Source organism: Psittacula echo (genome assembly GCF_963264785.1).
Source record: "Psittacula echo genome assembly, chromosome: 11".
Classification (NCBI taxonomy): domain Eukaryota; kingdom Metazoa; phylum Chordata; class Aves; order Psittaciformes; family Psittacidae; genus Psittacula; species Psittacula echo.
In genome coordinates this window covers 8,663,909-8,685,093 of record NC_137746.1, presented here as the reverse complement: position 1 = coordinate 8,685,093, position 21,185 = coordinate 8,663,909, and the positions used below count along the sequence as shown (strand labels likewise).

Genomic DNA, 21,185 nt, shown 5'->3' with positions numbered 1-21,185 from the left:
AAATGCAGAAGATGCAAGATGAAAAATTGATATGCTGTGCTTCATTGTGCAGAACGCATAGACCTGAGGAAAAGTGACTGGGAACACTTGCTGAAGCGAGCAATGAGTAATTTAAGGCTGTTTTGGGCAGTCCTATCTTCTGATTTGGTGATTACGTGGATGCCTCCTCAGCTATTTGCTGTGCTGAGCTGAATATTTACTGTATTGATAACAGCAAACCCAGGCAATGCTAGCTCCAGGAGTCAGAGCAAGTTCACAAAAATAATGTAGACTATTCTGTTTCTATTATGGCATTGCCTGAAGAATCTCACTCAGTAGACTCTGACTGCTTGAGCCTTATTCTCCATGTCATGTTGCATTTCTCAGACCTTTTCTGCAGTTCAGGAAGAAGACATATATTTTCTGGTAAAATAAATAATTTTCATGCTTTTGGTTTTGTTTTTTTCTTCTTTGTTGTTTTTGTTTTGGTTTTAATCTATTGGATGTTTCAGCATCCTATAAATGCAAAATACAGGTCTGGTTGTGCTTCCATTTTAAATCAGTGAGAACTCTGAATCCAGGGAGAGCAGATTTGGAATTTTTTTATTCCTAATTAGGATGTTTGACAACTCAAGAAAGTTATGTTTGGAAGAGAGTTAGATGGCTGTATCTGGTGTTTGATTTCTCTTCTGCATAATAAATTTCCTGTTGTAAAAATGCCACAAAAGGTAGCTACTGCTGTTTATTGACTAAAGAGCCAAGTAAAATCCAGCTGTGAACATGTGGGTGATAGGAGGGTTTCCCCATGCCTGTATTTGATTTCCATACACAGCCTCATGTTGGTAGATATCAGTGTAAGACTCAATTTTTCTGTTGTGAATAGGGTACCTGACATGACCAGTTAGTTGTATGTGAAAAGGTCTGCAAGAAAAAAACCCCGAACAACCAAGCAAAACCCAAATGAGAACAAAAAATAAACCATTGCAACAATAGACTTGATAGAAAATGGGAATCTTCATATCTTAAATGCTAAGGAACTTTTTTCCCCTCTTTTTTCTGCAATTATTAGTAGAGCTGGGATAAGCTCAGGTTTTCTGTAGCTTAGAAAATTCCATTATTTTGACAATTTTTCTCTGGCAAAGTGAAATAAAAAAAAGTGGTCCCTTAAAGTAAGGTTTAAAAATGTGGAAAATTAAAGAAACTATTGTTCAAGAAAAGCACAAAAATGCTTTATTTTAGCTTAATGTTGGGAAAATTCCATTGCAAAACAGGAGATTTGATTAGAAGAATCAACTTCAAAGGGAAAAAATTTAGCTTTGTCCTTCTGAAATTTCTAAGGAGACATTTGTGCATTTTGATTTTTTACTTTTCCAAATAAAATTGCATTAAATGCATTTTTCCTATATTTTTATAGTAGTGGCAGATTACTAACTAGAATTAGTTAACAGTAGGTGCAGTATAACTTATTGTAGTATTCATTAGATATTGTTTGAGACAATTATATTTGTAGCATCACATCCTCAGCATCTTCTTTGCCTGGGAGGACAACCAAAAAAAAAGGAGGGAGGTTGACATCAGAGCTGGATCTGCAAGGTACTGAAGTATGTGAGTAGTACCTTTGTCTCTATCAGTACTGCTCGTGTATTTAAATTTATGCACATATTTAGTACTCTACTGAATTGGTATGTCATACAGAATGGGCATGCAATCCTTTTATCTGATGGACAGTTGCTAATTATTGCACCGGCCCATGTATTTTGGTTTTGCTAATTTTGCAAATCCACATATACTTACTGCTGTGTTTCAGCCAGGAGTTTAAAGTTACCCTCTTCTGTCAAATGTGTTTATACCTCAGAAAAGGTGCGTTTTGTCAATTTTATTTGCCCTAGCCAGGTTTAAGTTGTATAACTGGCACTCACTTTCTGGATAGCCACTGGTCTGGCTGACCTTGGCAGCATGACAGCTGTCGTATTTTCACATGGATGAACTGTTCTTGAACAACTTCTCCAATGTGTTGGGAACAAACAAGCTTTTCTTCAGCATCAGGAATGCAGCAGGTCTTCTTTCCAACTTTTTTTCTCCTTCCACAGACATATTTATTGTGGCAATGGTAAGAAAATCCTACTGCTAAGCCTTCATGTTTGAGTTCCTTTAAATTTCCTCCAGGGGAGTGACAGAAAAGCCAACCAAGATCATGTCAGAGCTTGCTTTCTTTAATTTAACTCTTCATTTATTATTAATAAACATGGGTATTAATTTGTAGTGGCAAGAAAAGTAGGAGGGCAAAATCCTTTTACATCTTTATTGCTAGTATTTCCATTTCTGCTGTATATTTATTTAATTTAAATCACGGTGTTATTTAGCAGTGACAAAGAGCGGGTGCTGCTGGGAGGGGTATTGCACAAACCCAAAGGGTTGCAGTGTGAAGTACGTAATGGCCAGCAATGAATGGTAGAAAGTATTTTATACAAGTGGAATGACCTCCATCTGGTAGCGTGCTCACTAGATCCTTCAGCTGAATGAGGGGGATCAGAGGATGGAAAGAGCAGGAATGAGGAGGGAGCTAGTGTCAGGGGTTAGAAGTAGCAGAGTGGTAAAGCAGCTTAAATGTGAGCTAAAATTAACTGGTTTTCTCCAAAACTGCACACCCTCTAACCATGTCTCTGCGGTATAAGGGGTGAAGCATGGAGTCCTGTGATTTAATAGCAATGTAAGTCATTAAATCCAAGTGCTTTATGAAAGTTTGCATGATTCTGGACCTGACCTGATTTGCATGGAGCTGGCTTGTGTTTCTGTGCTCCATATGCACAAATGCTCTTCACACCAGGGACGTTAGTAGTCAGGAAGGGAATCAGAAATATGCATTATTTGATTCATGCAAAAAAATAAACCTTCAATGGTAGCAATAAGTATAATTGATGACTGAGTCTTGTGTGGCAGATGAGCTGGTGTTCAGCAATCACATGAGTTTGGAGGGAGAGTTAAAGTTGAAGATTTTATTGGCACTCTTATGTTTTGCAGGTTTTTTTCATCTTGGGAATGAATTTCAGACCCTGGTGGTTAGTATTAATGCTATATATCCTCTGTGGTTAGTATTAATGCTATGCAGCCTTGCCAAACACAGAGAAAGTTAGAACTGAAAAAATAACCTACTGTGAAGAAGTTAGATGCAAACAAATGGAGATGGAGGTTTATGCTTACAAAGAGCTCAGCTCTGTTGGCACTTCTCCTGGACTAGTCCTGTCAATCTAAATCTGAAATGTTTGCAGAGTGAAGTGTTTCTAATGAGCAAGGCTGGCAGGACTGGACTCAGGTGAAGAAGGCACCTAAACAAGTGATTTAAAGCAGGGGCTGAGAGACTGGGCTGAACCCCATGAATCAAACTGCTCCATTCTACCCCTGTCTTAATCTGTTCGCATCCACCTTCCTGCCAGAGCTGGGGGAGACCGTCAGCCGGTGTGTGCTGTGCCAGCTCAGGAGCCGCTCGGCTCTTGCCTGGATGAGCGTGGGATGCTTTCACGTAGCCAGGGGGACCCAGCTCTGGTGTGTTCCAAAACAAAGTGCAGCCTATAATTTGTTTTGTCTTTCAGTTGAATAAAAATACGGTGCTTGGCAAAATGTGTTCTGTAAACTGGTGACTTCTTACTTAAAATGCAGCTTGGCTGGGTAAGCTTGGGGTCTTGGAAATTCCTCTGAAAATACTGTTATTTTTTTAAGTTGATTTTTTTTCTGGAGTTAATTTAATTCGAAGGATGTTTTGTTTGGTTGCTTGCTTGCCTGCCTGAGGTTTTTTGATAGGTTTAAATAGATGAGATTCATTTCTTCTGAAGTTTATTTTGGTGAAGCTTCTGTGGAATCTGGGGAGATAACACAGTGCAAATGGAGTTAGACTTTGAAACTTTGGGTTAGAGTTTTAGGACCCCAAAAGCCAGCTGTTGTATGTCATAATGATTTTTCAAGCCTTTGAGCTGATGTTAGCTCAGACTTTGTAATGGAAGGGAAGGCAAAGAGTTTCTCTGGAAAGCTTTACAAAGAGCTTTCCATCTCTTTTGGGACCCTTGAGTCAACCCACCAACTCTCACTGTCATGCACTTGTGTGCTGTGCAAAGCCACACTGGGAAGGCGCTTCCCACATTTGCATGGCTGGTGCTGTCTTTCCATGCAGATTTCTCTGCCTATTCTGTGTCCCAGCTCCCCTTGAGTCCAAGGTGTTTCTCTAAGGCTCCAGCAGACCGGGTAGGCAGCTGCTGGCCTTGGTGCTTGGTGAAGCCACCAAAAATCCCTCGGCAAACCTGGGTCAGTGCCAGCTTCTCCCCAAAGAGTAAGCAGCTCTGAGAGGTTTTGCCACATAAGGGCCTGTTCGAGGCTGTAGGCACCAGCTGACAGGGATGTCTTTGCCTCCCAACAGATGGCTGGCCTTTTTATTTCAGCAAGCCATCTTGCACGGAGGGGTGGTCTCCGGATCCTGCCAGCATTTCGCATGACAGGGCCAGCTTAGGGCAAGAGGGATCTGATGTTCGTGCCCTTCATAGCTCATGAGCTAAATGACCAGCTGCTGACAGGAAAGCCATCATCTGAAGTGTAAGATCCTGAACTCTCCCCGCTTTTCATTTTACTTTAGCAGAATTAATGCCCTATTTGCTTGTCTCTCAGAATCCATTCTGGCACGAGTACAAACCCTTGCCTGGTGGCAAGCAGTTGTCTGGATTTGAGATGCCAAGATTTGTGCTGACAGCTACTTCTACACAATCTGAGTCAGGCTGTCACAGCTGGCCATTAGAAGCTTAAAAAGACACACACATGTACAACAAATAACACCAACTTTTCGTTACTGAATATCAGAACCTGCTTGATGAGAAAATGTAATGGCTTACACTACTCTTTATTTTAGTATAAACAAGCACAGTGTCACCAAACCCTTGTTCAAGTGTGACGGCTGTTTGTTTTATGTTGATTGCTTGCTTTTATTTAGGAGCACAGGTCTAGAAGGGACTTCCCCAGTCAGGAGATCCAGCCCTTGATAATCCCAGGCATCACGTTTTATAATCATCCTCATTGCCTTACTTTTCTTTAATGAAAACGGTCCCTTGTAGTTTCAATTTGTCTTTGCAGCCATTTGCCTAGTGTGATTGTCCTGGCATGGAGGAGCAAGCACCAAAACTTGCCTTGTTGAGGGGCAGCATCACAACTATAGCAGAGCAAAAACTGCTCCTCATCAAGAAGGGATTTTCTGAAGCTGTTTACCCTGCAGTTTTGCCTTTTTGGGTGGAAGTGTGTGCAAATTTGGCTGACCTTGTATTCAGTTTGGGTGCTAGAAGATGGATGCTTGCAAAAGTTAACTTTCTGATTTAAAGTAAAACAGGATCAAACAATTCCTCGCTCCAGTTTTGCATAGGGAAACAGGTCAGAATAGCTTCTGCTTAGTCATCTGATGGTTATTGCCAGAGTAATGCTGTTCTGCCTGGTTGTGCTGGGTTTTAAACTTCCTATAGGATTAAATTTTGTATGGCTGAGCTTCAGTAGACCTTATTCTGTAGTTTATTTTGGACAAAAGGTTGATAAACTTTGGCTCTCAGGAGGAAGCCTGGAATCTGAAACCTACTATTATTCATTGACTTGTCTTTATGAGTTTACAGTCCACTGATGCATAACACTGAAGGAAATATTTTCAGTGAAATGTTTGCTTTTTTCTTTGGCTTTGTAAAATGCAATGTCTTTTCTTAGAGATATATGTCAGGGTCATATAGCTACTTCAGTGAACTGTGTATGGCCAGGAAATAGACTGCACAGAAAATATTTCATTTCCCCATGAAGTCAGTCTTTTAACCGACACTTGCCCCCTTCTCCTCTCAGAGTTTTGAGTCTCCCACTAGCCACTGCTTGAGCATTAATTTTATGCACAAACTGGGTTTAATTGTGGGAGATTTCAACTGTAGGGAACATTTTGAGAATTTTCGTATTATATCAAAATTTGATCACGACAGCGAACTTTTAAAACAAAACCCGTTTGCATGTATGGGAATTTTCTTGGCTGTTATTTTTCTGTCCTCTTTTGGCTGTGCTAAAGTATGTGCCTCTTACTTCCTTGCTCCTATGGATGGCACAGCAAAGCTCGTGTTCACCATGAGAGGAATGGACTTTGCAAACTTTAATAGCTCTAATACAGCAGATAATTTAATGCTTAAATGTTTAGGACGTGGTTACACATTTTGCTGGACTGGGGCCTGTGGAAGCTCTGCTCTCTCTTTGGTTGGTCAATGAGAGGATTTGTCTGTAAACTAATGTAAATAAGGCTTTGTTGGACCAAATGTGCAGATGTTGCATAGGACTACTACACACTGTTTATAAGATGTTAATGTCTGTTTCTCTTTCTCCACAGGTTCTTCTTGAAATTTTTCCTCAAATGTAACCAAAATTGCCTAAAAAATGCAGGAAACCCTCGAGACATGCGTCGGTTCCAGGTCAGTTGGACACGCTTCCTCCTTTAAAAATCAGCATCTGTTAGGAACAGAAGTACTTTGACCCAAACTAACCTAGTAATTCACTGGAAGATGATAAAAACATAAGGTCACAAAATATTGCCTGAGGACTTCTTGTCACAGTATAATTGGCAGGAAGTAGTTGAGGTTTCTTGCTCTAGACAATAATGAAGATAAAGTCATCTCCATGGGAAATGAAAGCAAGGAAAGGAAAAATCAAAATTACCTCACTGTTGGTTTAGGTTATGGGGCTACCCCGCTCTGAGATACTCCCATCTGCCTGGGGAACTATCTGCCTTCATGCAAACACCAAATGGGCACCAGGTTTATTGGAAGGGGCAAAGGAGGATATAAAACTAATGAACGAAATCAGGCTTGAGGCTACTCTTCAGCAGTTATTCTTCAGCAGCATTAAAGACTCAAAAGTTCATCCATGAGCTGAAGGTCCATCCCTGCAGTCAGCACTTGGAAAAACCTGCCATTAATTGTATCTTTCTTGAGATGCTTTTGGCTGGTAATTCCCCACTGTTGCAGGATATGGCAGTGGGACTTGGGAACACAGCTTCAGATCACCGAGGACATTTTGTTATGCTCCATCTATGTCCATGACTATGTTTGGGATCAAATACAGTGCTGTCCCTTGGAAGATGGTCTGCACTTGCCTTCCCCAGGGCTGGCAGCAGACTGGTGTGGTGGCAATGCTGAGAAATAGTTGCTCCAACCTTGGTCCTTTGGACCAATATAGTCCTTTGACTGTGCCAATAATGCTTTACCTGAGCATGTGCTGAATAAAACTATGGGATAGAGAGCCAAAGGACCTTCTGTTTTGATGAGAGGAGTCTATGTGGCCCAGGGAGAAAACATGATAGAGTCTGTCAGAGGGGATTTGCCTCCGGGTTCTGAGAACATGTGGACCACATGCATCTTTGGAGGAAGACAACTCCAAAAGACAGCTGCTTTCTACAGTAGCTCAGGACCTTGTTTCCTTCTTTTTCAGCATTACTGCACTTAAATAAAAGTGCTAAATGTTATGTAAATGGCAATATTATTTATATGTTGAACATATGTCCTTTGTTGGACTGTTTAATCACAATAATGCTGGAAGGCAGAAGGGTGTTTTTTGCCCCTTTGAACACAGACATGAAGAAGTGAGGATATGTGGCCACAGGGATTAAATTAATCAGTATAAGAGCAAGCATTAGCATGGCAGAGCCCTTGGCTTCTCACGCCACACTCCTCCCTTCATCACATTTCTCCTGTGATTCAAGAAGGCATTATCACTGAAAGAGAAAGTAGAAAAAGGACTCTCACCAGCACAGGGATTTAGGCCAAGCAGTCACCCCTGGGGCCTGTCAGAGCTTGCTTCACAACATGTACACGCTGCTGGGTTTGTGCTCGTCCAAGCTTGAGGCTGATTTTCATATGGTAATGCCTTTGCATGTTCTCTCAGAACAGCAATCAGGAGCCTGTGTCAGCGAGTAGGTAGGACATAGGAAAGGTTGTTGATCTCTTGACTTGTAAAGACATTCTGTCATACAAACCCAGCTTCACAGCAGTTGAGCTTTCCATGTGTAAACAGAGACTGCTTAATTACCCAGGTCATGTCAATTAGTGTGACCTTAGCATTTTCAAGAAATTAATCACTTTCAGCCAAGCGAACCACTCATACTGTAATGCAGGGTGGTATTGAAGCTTGCAGCATTCTGTTAAGTGCCCAGGATTATTGTTTTACAAAAGCTACTTTTGTTTCTTTTATTTTCCCTTTTTTTCCTTATTCCTTTTTTCTTTTTTTTTTTTTTAATTTTTTTAATTTTGAACTTGTTGCTGTTTTAGCAATAAACTTGTTAAAATAAAACAGCCAGACCCTACCGAGTCCAGGCTTCATTTATCATTTCTTAGGGTGAAAAGGACCAAATGTACACATAGTAGTTATGATGCATCTAGATGTTTGAGACAATGTATAGGAACCAAGTGAAACCTGGGCCCTTGTGAAGTCAGTGGAGGGTTTGCTATCAGCTAGGTTTGAAGTGTTGCCAGTGACTTAGAAGGTCTCTAATAGCTGTGTCAACGTTCTAGTTAAAAACCATGAGAGTAAGTTATTTTCAGGCACTATCTAAGGATCAGCCCTGCAGAAAATTTCATTTCTTAATAGTTTTTACCTTTTTTTCCTGTGGCGGGGAATTGTCTGGTTATCATATGGTATTAGGTTAAGAAAGCCCAGGGGAGAGGCAGAGTATATGTTCATTCAGACAACTTGTGTGAGAAACTTCATTCAGAATTAGGCAGTTCTATCCTGAACTTCACGTGTATATGTAGTGGTATGATAAGCCTAACATAAAAAGCAGTCGCGGGCCTGGAAGGCAATGCATTTCTCTGCATATCTGAGATGTCCAGGGATGTGACAAGAGGAATGGTGTCGAGTGTCAGCAAAAGTGTGTGCTAGAGCAGTGCTGGCCCTGTCTGGGTTAGTTGTGTCTCTATTAGCAGAATGAGACAGCTAGAGAGAAGTCAAGTACTGTGCAGGGCCTCAAGACAGTTGAGTATTCAGCTGTGTTGCAGACTCCCTGATAGATTTTGAGAAAATAATTTCATCTCTGTCTCATCAGCGCAATTGCACAAAACATTGGGCGGTATCACACACTGTCACCTGTGTCCAAACTTGCCTTTTTATTCTAGAAACCCCATGGAGTAAAAGCTCAGTCTGGTTTTGCATTCTTCATCACATAAGTCATCAGTCTTGGTGGTATGGGCTGTAGTGCCCCAATCACTGGTAATAATAATAATAGTAAGTAGATGGTATCACGGGTGAACTCTGCCCAGATTTTATTTTTCAGCACTAAACCCTCATTCATACAACCTAAAGAGTTTTGTATGTTATTGTAATTAATGAAACCCAGGTGCCCTAGTTATCTTGTTGTTCTTGTTTTAGCACAGCTGCTTGCAAACTGACACATGTCAAGTTTTAATTTAGAGGAAACTTTTCAGACTGAGTCACTGCATAAACCCCCAAACATTCATTTATTATGAAAACCTTGAAAGTCACTTAGAAATTGCCATGCTGTTTGATTCTGTTGCCACAACCTCTTTCTCAGCCTAGGCTGCTGATTTGCCTCCATGGGACGCTGCCACTCATGTTTGAATTGAAGCCACTTGTGTCTTATTGCAAATTTGCATAAGAGACAGAGATGATGCTTCATGAATCCCAGATAATGGAATTTGGACATGCAAGGCTCCATCCCCAGAGAAGGGAAAGGCAAAAAAAAAAAGGCTGCAAAATAGCAGTGAGAGCTGAGGTAATTAAGTGCCCAGCCTGTCCTTGAGCACGTGAGCAAAATTACTGAATATACTGTACTTATGTACTTTAAGTTAGACACCTTTTTAAGTGTCTTGTTAAATTGAGAGTGATTTTTAGTTACTAGAATAAAGAAGTCAACACACTGTAGGAAGAGGTCACCAAGTGGTAAGAAAAATAAAGATGTTTCTCAAGCCATTTCTACATAGCTTTCAGAAGAGCAGCAAACACTGGAGTTACAGGTTTAATGCTATCACACACTTCAGACCTGAAAATCGTCTTAATCAGATTTTCTCTGCCTTTGCCACTGGATGTTGGGGACATAGCAAAAAATATTAGATCCCCCACCGTACATCAGAGAAAATTGAAAGCCCAAGGAACATGCTATGTCTTAATCAGTTAGCAAAGCTTAATGGGCTGTGTTTAAAAATGAGGAGTCATGCAATGCTTTATTTTGATATATTAGGTGAGGTACTATAAAAAAATAAACAGGCTGAATGCTAAACGTGGATAAATAGCTTGATCTCCAGGCTCCTGGTCTCTGAATATTTCTTTTTCAAACTAAGCTCCAAAGTATAAACTGAACTGTTTAATGGCAAGCAGAATAGTTCACAGAGCTGAATGATACGTAAGTGCAGTTGATAGTGCCAGTTTCATTGAAGAAAGTTGTAAACCGATGTGTTTCTTTCATACCTCTGTCTCCCCTGGTGTTGATACAGGATTTAAATCAGAATCTATGAAGGGCTAAAGCTAAAGCTCAAAATCATTTTCCATGTTTGCCTGTCCCAAATTAAAACTGTGTTTTGTTGACAAAATTTGGAAAGGTTTGAGATTTGGCAGACCTGGTTGTCCCTGTGCTTACATTAATGTGTCAGCACCTCATTAATCATTTATTAAAGTGTAGTGTGCCTTTCCCTCTTGCTATGGTCTATGTTTTAGGATGCCTCAGTGCCCATTGCACATATACTTTGGCTCTCCCCTCCCCCTAATTTTATGATTTCTCCACAAATTACTTTTAGCATGTGCTTTAACTTGAACATATCCCAGTCGTTTCTAAATCAAAACGAGGAGAGTGTAGTATTTTTTTAGATTAAGAAATATGAGTAGAACTTGTAAGCATGTAAGTGCTCTGTAGTGATCCAAGTATGTAATTGTGGCACACAATATTCAAGGTATATTTTTTCTCTGTTAATAATTAGGGCCATTAATATTTCATTAGTGCAGTGTATGTTTAGTATTCCTGTATTAATGAGATTTTGCAGTTATAAAGAATGGAGCAGTAAGTGTGTGCTGCTTCTTACAGGTGCACTGTGAATAATCATTTTTTTTTCAGACAGACACATATGAGTAACCACTTTTTTTTTCTACATTTCCTGAGACTGGAAGCAGTTTCTCTTAGAGATTCCTTTTATAGTTTCTTCCGCTAACGACACTGAAGAACCACACCAATGTGGTCTCTTAACAGTAAATCAAGCTGTCTGTTCAAGAGGTAGGTAGGAAGACACTGTTAAATAATGCGAAATATGTGACATCAACAGTTGCGGAAACCTGAGGGGGGGAAATTACATGTAGATTTGCTTACATAAAACTGACCTCACAAGGATTGTTTCCTCGAGGCCTTCTGTAGAATGGTGTGTGTATAGCGACAGCTACTTCTATATGCAATTTTCACAGGTTTGAGACCTATCTTAAAATTATTAATCTTGACCTGTTATTTTTCTGGAATGCTGTTTCTAGAAACATTCAAAGGTTTGGGTTTCATCGCAGGATTGATTTGCTTCAGTGGTAAACCTGTGTGTACTTGTATGGCTTTAGGAATGGGGAAAATATTTTACGTTGTAGCCATTGTTATTAATTGTAATAGTGTTAATTTTCACATGTGTCTCAGCAGACCCACAGAGGAAGATAAGAAACTGGCATAAATCATGCAGCTGTGACAGGCAATGCCAGCTAGGGATTTGGCTCAAAATCCCAGTTGCAACGAATTTACAATGGTTGCAAGTGCACAAATAAGATTGCAAACCCTGAGCCACTTACTATAAGATCATATTTTATTGAAAATATCATAAACTTTATTCTATCCCTCAGGAATGCAATGGATAAATTACTTTTGAAATCCCTTTTGGAATTCTATATATAGGGCTTGGGGTTTTTTTTCCCCCTTTAGTTTGATTTCAGAAAAACTTACCTATAGTGTTTGGTGCTTTCTTTTTCCCAAATTTCCATCTGTAAGAGCTCTTGAATCATTTATTCTGTATTTTAATATCTTTCATTTAAAACATGCACAAAAATCTATTGTCTGGAATGCCATTCTGAGAGACGATTTTCGGATCTGTTAGATGTGAACTACTGTCTTTCGTATTCCTCTTTTCAAAGACAAAGACTTTGGGATTAGCTATGGGCAGTTTAGCGGCTTTGCTTACTTCAAATTTTTGAACATTTTAATTGGTGGTCAAAAATAGGTGGAAAATCTTCAACTTCTTTTTGTTTCGATCCGATTCAAGTGATGAAATTGAATTGTTGTAAGCGATCCTTTAAGTGTCCCCATTTGACCAACTTTGAGAGGCAGCAGCTTCCTGAGAGAGCTGAAGCAATGTTTGCCAATCCTTGTAAAGCATTTCACCTCTTCAGAGGCTAAAGCCTCTCAAAACCAAGAACAATTAAAGCGAGAGCCTTTCAGAGCGACTGGGGAATTCAGCAAAATAAATCAGAAATCCTCTGCCGTGGCTCTGGAGGCTTGCCTCATTATAAGAGCAGATCTATTAGCCCCCTTGCCATTGTCTTTCATTTCTCAAGTGAGGTGATTCTAATTAAATTAATCTGCATGTCAATCTATCGGTGATCAATCAAAAGGGCTGAGGTCCCCCTTTGCGGCAGTGTGCTTGCGGCTGACAGGGGCTGATAATGGAGGAAGAAATAAACTGTCGAGCAAAGTTAATTAGTCAACATAATAGGTGGATTAAACAGGAGCTGCTGATTGCTGTTTCACATGTCGAAGCATGAGGTGGGAGCTGAAACTGCAATTAACAGACAATTATTATATTTGGTTGTAAGAGGTCACATGAATAAACATATCTCTGTGGGTTTCAGTTTTTAATCCCTTTCCCTGTTTAATGTAAGGAGAAGTGTAGGTCATTTCTTATTGTTTTAGTCAAAGTTCTTGAAGACGATGTGTGCTCCTGGCAAATCAGCAGCCAGCTGAAGGCCAAATCTTTGACTGGGGTAAAACCCTGGGAATAACATACTTTGTTGGGAAAAGACTATGGAAGGGGTGGCTGAATAAAAGCCAGGGAGTCTATGAGGCTGCTTGATCTGAGCAGGGTTGAGGAGACCTGGAATGATGAGCTTGCAGCTCTGCCAGGGACTTGCCCCATGCATCCCCCTCTTTCTTCCATGACAGTTCATGTCTTGAGTATGCCCAGCCTGATTGGGGATTTCCTATAGCGCAGTGCCTGCTGCTCCTCAAGGTTGAGGGGTCCCTCTAGACACCTCTGAGCTGTTGGGTCTTTTACTCTGGACCCAACACTTTCCTGTTTGCCCTCACTGGGTTGGCTCCTCTCCCACTCGGGGCTGCTCTGGGGAGCAGAAGTGTCGGATACTGCCTCCGGGGCAGTGCTTTTCTGTCTCCCTCCCCTTGCTTCAAACCAAATCCCAGGTGTTGACACTGAGATAAGTTGAGAAATACAAATAATTCTAACACTGAATGAATAGGGTTGTGTTCTCCAGATCAAGACCCTACTGTCAAGCGTGTATGTGTACACAAACATACCTATATGTACTCCCTAAGACAGAGCTTGGGAGAAATTTGGGCAACTCCAATAACCTGTAGTGACTGTATTGAGAGGACAGCAGTTGAGAAGGGAAGGGGATAGGCATGCAACAACTCTCATCACAACTTCACAAAATACCCTTTTGTTTTCTTTTATTCTGAATCAATTCTCATTTGCAATGTCAACAGCTCTATCTACTTCAGCATGGAACCTGAAGGATAATTTAGGGTGAAACACAGCTGCCCTTGTATATAGGAAAAAAATACTTAATAAAGATCCTCTTGTTAAAATGATGGTTAACAGTGTGCTGTCTGCCGTGCAGCTACAAACTCTGCAATTTGACTTAAAACTGCATCAAAAGCTTTCGATGCCAAAGACCCACTCATCAATAGCGTCTCTTGTTAGATTTGTACAGCATAAGCACCAGTTATTATGCGAAATAGCTATGCAATTTTCTACAGCTCCCAGCTGTTATTTATTTAACTGAGTTTATTACACTCTGTGCTTCTTAAAGAACATACATATATATTCAAATTTTCCTCCATTTTGCTCTTGTGGTTGCAGGTTGTGGTGTCTACAACAGTCAATGTTGATGGCCATGTGTTGGCAGTGTCGGACAATATGTTTGTACACAACAATTCCAAGCATGGGCGGAGAGCTCGAAGACTTGATCCCTCGGAAGGTACGCCTTCTTATCTGGAACATGGTAGGCATATCATTTTCATTGGTTGGCATTGCTACTTTAACTGTGGATTTATTTGATTTGTGTCTCTAGCTACCAGTTTCAAATAGTCCTGTGACAGTTTATACCTTTGGGACTGGAGATTTCAAAGAGACTGGCCTCCAGACTAAAGGGGGAATTTTTCAAGTAGGTCAGCACCAAATGTAGTGCAATAACAAACCTGTAGGCAAACATGGTGCAGAGTCTGTGTCAGTGAAGTGTGGTGATTTCTTTTTTTTTTCTTTTTTTTTTTTGGTTGCATCTATTCAGCACCCACATCGGAGCCTGATCTTTCCCAAATTGCCTGGGTTTTTGATTGTGCAAATCAAGCATGTTGCATATTTTCTGAAGTGCTTAGCACCCAAATTTTGGATGGGATTTCTTTTATCTATAGGGTGCTGAGCTCTCTAGGAGATCCAGCTGTTCCTCTGAATTGCCCTAAATGAAAGCAGAGCCCTTTTGGAAATCCATCTGCTTACTCAAGCCATGGATGAGTGTTCTCTTCTGGATTCAGCTGTAACAGCTGAAAAAGTTGCTGTTCCCTGTGTGCACGCAGCCGCTTGTTGTCCTCCCTGCTGCAAGCTATTCTCCACCATGGAAATGCCAGCTAAGATGGTTGTCTGATTGCTCCCTAGTCTCCTTCAGTCCAAAGAAGTTCATTTGAGTTAAGCCCTTTAATAGCTGCTTGCCAATCTAGCTTATTTTGCTGAAATGCTTGAAGGAGAAATGGTGCAAGGCAATTTGTCTGGCTTTTCTGAACAGACAGTAAATGCCAGCAAGGGTGGGATGGGGGCGCATGGCTAGAAGCAACTTGGAGGACAGTAATCTTTTCCACAGGGTCAGCTGGTCCTGGAAGAGAACATCTGCTGGTGACTGTAGGTGCTTAAAATGGGAGTTGTTAAGTGCAAATGTACTTAAAAAAATCTGGGTTTGATTAATGTTTTGTTTTGCTCTTTGTCCTCAAAGCTGATGACTACTACTGAAAACCAAAACAAAAACAGAGGGCATTTCACTCCCCTCTCCCTGTTCCAGCTTGGTAGAATAGCTCTTTGTCTTCAAAGCTGTTTGTAACCTAAATTCAATAGGAGGTTGCTCCCTCTAAGAGATGTGTACCTTCAGCTTCCATTGAAGTAGTTGAGTGTAGAAGGCACCAGTCCTTTATGCTGGTTTGTTTCACAAATATTTGCCAAGGATCTGATGAATAATTAAATAGACTTTTTCCAAAGAGTTTGAAGAAACCAGATAAATTTTTCTCTGGGAAAGTGAATGCCACTCAGAAAAATGTTAACTAGACATGTTAAAAGAAATTATTAATACTGAGAAATGGGCAAATGTGTGGGTTTCTACTACTCAGTGAATTCCTGTGAAAATAGCTTTCTATGCCGCTTAAGCTTTCAGGCATCAGACCTGCAAGCACTTACGCATACATTTAAGATTATGCACACATATGGTCCTGTTGGGATCAATGAGGCTTCTTGTGTCAGTAAAGTTGAGGGTATTGATAAGTGTTTGCAGAATCAGGTCTGTAGTTCACACTTACTAACCTAAAATTCTTAGCTCAGCAGCGTTTCTCATTATATAAACATAACTTACATCTGTATTTATTTAGCTCTAACTTTTTATGTAGGCTATAAGCCATTTTCAGCCATAATTCATGTTATAGAATTTTTTTTCATCCTGCCAACAACCTAATTTAATAAGCCACTGTCATAATTTTTGCTGAATTTTGTAAGGAATGTATGAGCTCTGCTTTATTAATTAGCAGAAGGCAGAACATTACAAAAGGAAACTTCTCTCTGTTCAACTTTGTAATCTTTGAATTAAGCGTAGTCTTGCAAAAAAGCACTTCTATGTTTTACTTATGTTCCTACTAAAGTAGATGCCAAATTATTTATTTATTTTTCCCCCTCTCTCCCCATTGCAGTCTTCTCAGTGCATGCTTTTGGTCAAGGCAATAGTTACTTTCTCAGCCATTTACGATCTTATTCCCACGCATGGTGTGACGGCATCTCATGTTACCACAGTTATTGTTCCCACTTCTAGTATCTGAGGGATTCTGTTAGGAAAAAGAAGCAAAAAAGAGATAATGCTATGCTTACGTATCTGCACAAACCCTAGTTACTGTGCTAACATTTAAAGTCAACATCTGCAAAACATCTCCATGTGTACATTTTGTGGGAAAGGTGATTTTTCTAATCTACTTTCTCAGGCACCTCTCGAGCAACCTCATAAAGCAACCATTGGTAAATTCTTACTTTTGAATAGTAACCTCCACACTGCGGAATTGAACTCTTCCCAGAAGCTTGGTGGGGCTTTTCTTTTAACCTAAATCCTTCAATCCAGCTCTCCAGGAATTCTGTGCACATTTGAATCCAAGGGAAGGGAGAGGGAAGAATTAAAAAGAAATTCAGTAGCTCTTTTAAATGTTGATATCAGATGTCTAAGCCACTTAACTGGATGAAAACAAAGATAGCAAAAGTCTCAACTGGGTTTAATATTGTTGAATTTTGGGCAGTCACCACAAACCTTAAACCCATTGGAACAGGTAACAATTTCCTCCACTGAAATGAATTTTTACGTTTAGTTTGAGTCCCAAAGTTTAGTATTTTTCTTCAGTTTTGGGAATTTTTTATCTCAGATAGTATCTTCAAGTGTCAGTAGCAGAGACAGTTTGTTTGCCTTTCCTCTTTCCAGCTTTTCTGCCTCTCTCAGGGGAAGGACAGATTGACCTGAACAGTATCTGTCAACGGTGAAATGGGAAGCTAACACAGTAATGGCTAGTTTGTTTCTGGTTTATTGCTCTGGTGAGCAACTTCTGATCATAGGTTTTTAAATGCTGGGTTCTAACTACAATATGCCCTTGACTAAATGTATTCCCGTGTACTTTTGTAGATGTTTAACTTTTTAACACAAATATCTGATTTCAATAGCGATGAATGCTTGATTGTGGGAGGACTGGGGAAAGGGGCAAGAGGATGTAGCAAGAGAGTGTGCTGGTTGCCTAGTTTAGTTAGACAATATCCAGCTTATTTTTTCCTTGCAAAATTGTATTGGGACATTCTGCTCTTAAATGCAGAGTTGCAGTTTATGTGACACCTAAAAGAGACTTAGGGTGCCAAAAAACCGGAAAGAAAGCTTTACCTCTGGAGCCACTCAGGAGCCTGGTGTCTCCACATTTGGGTTTTACCGTCTCATTAGCAGGTAGCCTGGATTATTTTTGGGACATCCAACACATCTCTATTTATATCTTTCTTGTCGGACAGTAAAATGAAAGTTCCTTTTCGTAGCTCATTTCTCTGAATATAACTAGGAACCTAGATCAGGGTTTCGTTTCCACACACTGTCCTCCTTGAAACCAGTGGGCTTCTTAAGAAGCTCATATTTCAAACAAATATCTCTATCTTTCAAAAGTAATAGCTGGCAAAGGCCAATTATTTCATACATCTCTCTGTGGTATAAATAGGGTAAGCCACAGTAATCTGTGGTTTTCAATAATTATCACTTTTTCATTCACAAATAGTTGGATTCTCACTTGTTTTATATTTATGGTAAACCAGAAAGCCAATGTGGTTGACCTTTTTAAATTTTACGTATATAGGAAGATGTATGGCAACGAGCCAACAGGCCCCAACCAGTAAAATACGTTTCAGCTTGTAGTTCATCCCAGGGTGTCAATTTTAAAAGCAAAATCTTTCCAATGGAATTTAAGTGACTAGCTTATGGAAGGGGAGAGTTCTGACAGGGTTTGCAACTACTCTTTTCAGTTTTACCAGCATGAAGTCCACCACTGCAGATGTCTGCAAAGGTTCCAGTTCAAACTCTCATATGGCTGCAAAGCAAAAATTCTTTTCTCCTCCAAATCTTTGAATGCTTTACAACAATGTAAAGCCAATTGCAGCATCAGTTTCTCTATTATTTTTCCTTACTGGCAGAATGTAATGCCCTCGAAAAATGATAGTCCCTGAGACCCTGTCAGTTTGCATGCTCTAACACTTTATTATCTAATGATCTAATATGCAACAAGGCAAAGAGGGGGTGCTTATCACCCTGACAGGATGCCTAAGAGAAGTGACTAAATTACTTTATGTACCATTAGCGCTAGCTGCCACGGTGAACTCACTGTGAGCATTTATGCAAATATTCCTGAATACATTCAAGTGGCCTTGTCAGGAAGACGACTGACAAGCAGCTTAAATGCTTGGGTTTTAAAGGGACAGTTTTATTTCTTTTTCTTTTCCTTCCTTCTCCTCCTCCATAGGAGAGCACAGAAGAATTAGGTAATGGTGATGTTTGCTGGTGATTTGGTTCTAAGTTATCTCAACAGCAGCAAAAGTTGAAAGATGCAGGGTAGAAATAGGGACAAATTGTAAGACATGACTGCAGAATTTACAGATGGAAGTAGAGACAGCCATGATTTCTAAAGCAGTGTCTTGCCATTATTTTAATACAGAATGTACATAAGTCTGTGTGTATGTGTGTGTGTGTATCTAAAATAGGTCATTATAGATCAAAACCATTATTAGTGGCTGCCTTATACTAGAAATGATAGTGCATGGCTAGACTATTTGATCACGCTATTGTGGTACCTGAGAGAGCCAAGCTTTTACAATGTTGTTTTAGTTCATGATGGTAATGAGTGATTCAGATCGTTCACTGTCTGCAGGTGCAAAGCCTCCTACAGTAAGTGAAGAGTAGTAGTTGCTGTGCCTCAGCTGGGTACATAAGATATATTCTTTCATCTGCAGTGGGGCATTTAAAGAGTTTTTCTTGCCAATCCTGCCCATCCTGGCCAATCTGAGAGCTCACAGTCACCACAGTAGGCACATTCACAGATTTTCCACTAAATCTTCAGATTTGAAAGAAAAATGGTTGCTAGGCTGTGTCTTAGTTGATATTTTCTGTTTAGGTTAATAAAAAAGGAGTTTTTCCTCATCTTATAGACTATTTTGAGAAGATAATCATTAAACTAAAGCTTTGAGACTGGCTGCCTTTAAGTATCATTGTTATCTAGCCTGACTGTAACAGAATTGTTGAGAACAGTCATTTTATATCTTGATTTTGGCTGCTTGTGCTGGACACAGCAGTTGATGATTCCTGAAAGATGCTCAGAAGTCTGACTTGGTTACCTGGTTCTTGCACTGTTAAGTGGCTTTACCACAACATTATCCACTGCATTTTTGGCAGTGTGGAGAGTCATGAAGGGGATGCCTCTATCAGCTCCATTTAAACCATTTCAATCCTGAATCCCTTGGTGTTGCAGCTCCATTTAAACCATTTCAATCCTGAATCCTTTGGTGTTGCATGTGTCCATGCTAGTTGATGAAATTTGCAATACAATACTGATGGAAGCAGAAAACATTAGCAAGTTTGGAAAGGTTAATCTTCAAAACTTGGTAAGCTTTACCGTTAGATGCATAGGTTCAGATTCTTAATCCAAGTTAGGCATTACTGCATTAACAAACTAGCCAAGTTTAAACAAAGAAACTTTAATGTTTGACTTGTTTCATCTATGGGTGCAAGCACCTGTTATATCTTAGCACTTCACTTAAGAGTGTTTTTGTGATTATGTGAAAAATATAAACACACAAGCTTTCTCTGCACTGCATCACTCCGTATAGAGAAATGTAGTGTGCTTGATTTATTATTTAGAAGGGAAATATTGAAAAAAAATATTAGGATTCTACCAGTCTACTTGAGGGGATCTTGTATGTTATTCTGAGTTACGTCTGCTTTCTAATTTATTTTCTATGAGGGAAGAATACCTAGGGTTGTTGGACATTTCTATGCATACACAGGGGAAAAAATGTGACTTTGAGAACATTGCACAACATGGATAGTAATAACAGTAAGTGAGCCTTGATATACTGAAGGATTGCAAAATTTCAAGCTGGAAATAATTTTCTTTATTTTTGCCAAGTTGTCTTTTTCATATCGGTTCCTTCATAAATGCAGTGACTCATAAATTCAGGCAATTTTTTACATAATGGCTTGTTATGTGTTCTTAGAGCTTGACCTCACTGAGTGTATAATATTAACCTTTTTGCTGCCCTGTGGTCTTTCTGTATGTTTCTAATATAAGTGAGCACACCAGGGCTGGATTAGTCCAAGATGTCTACTGAGATGGAGTTCAAGTATTTGTCCCTCTGAAGACACAAAAAGGGCCAGAAAGTTAAGGTGCTTCACTTGAGAGGATTTGTAGATAAAGACTCCAAAATGTTCTCAACAAGATTTTAACTCTGGGGACCACTGAAGCTGCCAAAACTGTGGAAGGTTCCCTGCAGGTTGCAAATGTTAAGCCAGGATGTGGTATCTTCCTAAAAAGTGTAGGGCATGTCAGGGAGAGGTTAAGGGTTTGAGTAATTCCTTACCCAGGAATTGCTGGGTGAGGTTCTCTGATGGGCAAAATGCAGGATGTCAGGCTGTGTGGTTGAAACAGTCCCTTCAGGAGTAATATATTGGGACCCATCAGGTTACCAAAACATAGCAGAGCTCAGAGTCATACAGCTCCAATTTAGGTAACTAAAACTGTGTTAACTAAATTGTACCCCACTGAATTATGCTGATGTCTCTTTTTTCAATCTTCACCAGAGCACAGCAGCAGTCTGCAGGCTCAGACCCTGCTTCCTTTTTGGATGTTTTACTGAGAATTTCACAAGAGCTGGGTGGGTGGGTAGGTGGAGCTGCCCTTGTTAGCAGAAAGCAGAAAATCTTCTGTTTCCATTTGTCTAGGTCATAAATCAACCATTAAGGAGAGGTATTCAAAAGCTGAGAATATCTGGCTGCAGCAATTTTTATTTTTCAGACTTTATTTTTAGTCTGAGACTAAATGAAAACAGGATTGAAATTATTTTCTTGGAGGTGGATTTTTAATGGTCGATTTGGGCAAGAAGATTCCAGAATTTCAGTTCTGCCATTTGACTGTAGGTAATTCATGGAGTTAGAGG

At 40.0% G+C, this 21,185-nt stretch overlaps 1 protein-coding gene across 10 annotated transcripts in view; it reads left to right on the top strand.

Moving 5' to 3' along the window:
* EBF1 (EBF transcription factor 1) overlaps positions 1–21,185 on the top strand; it is a gene marked incomplete at its 3' end in the record, with an annotated part of 275,559 nt that overhangs the window by 167,427 nt on the left and 86,947 nt on the right. For 6 of the 10 annotated variants that reach the window (XM_080626998.1, XM_080626993.1, XM_080626992.1 and 3 more), the window contains exons 7-8: positions 6,359–6,440; positions 14,085–14,226. In XM_080626998.1, coding sequence (XP_080483124.1) covers positions 6,359–6,440; positions 14,085–14,226 — 224 coding nt within the window. The remainder of the gene's footprint in view (positions 1–6,358; positions 6,441–14,084; positions 14,227–21,185) is intronic. The other 4 variants (XM_080626996.1, XM_080626995.1, XM_080626994.1 and 1 more) reach the window with 1 other exon arrangement.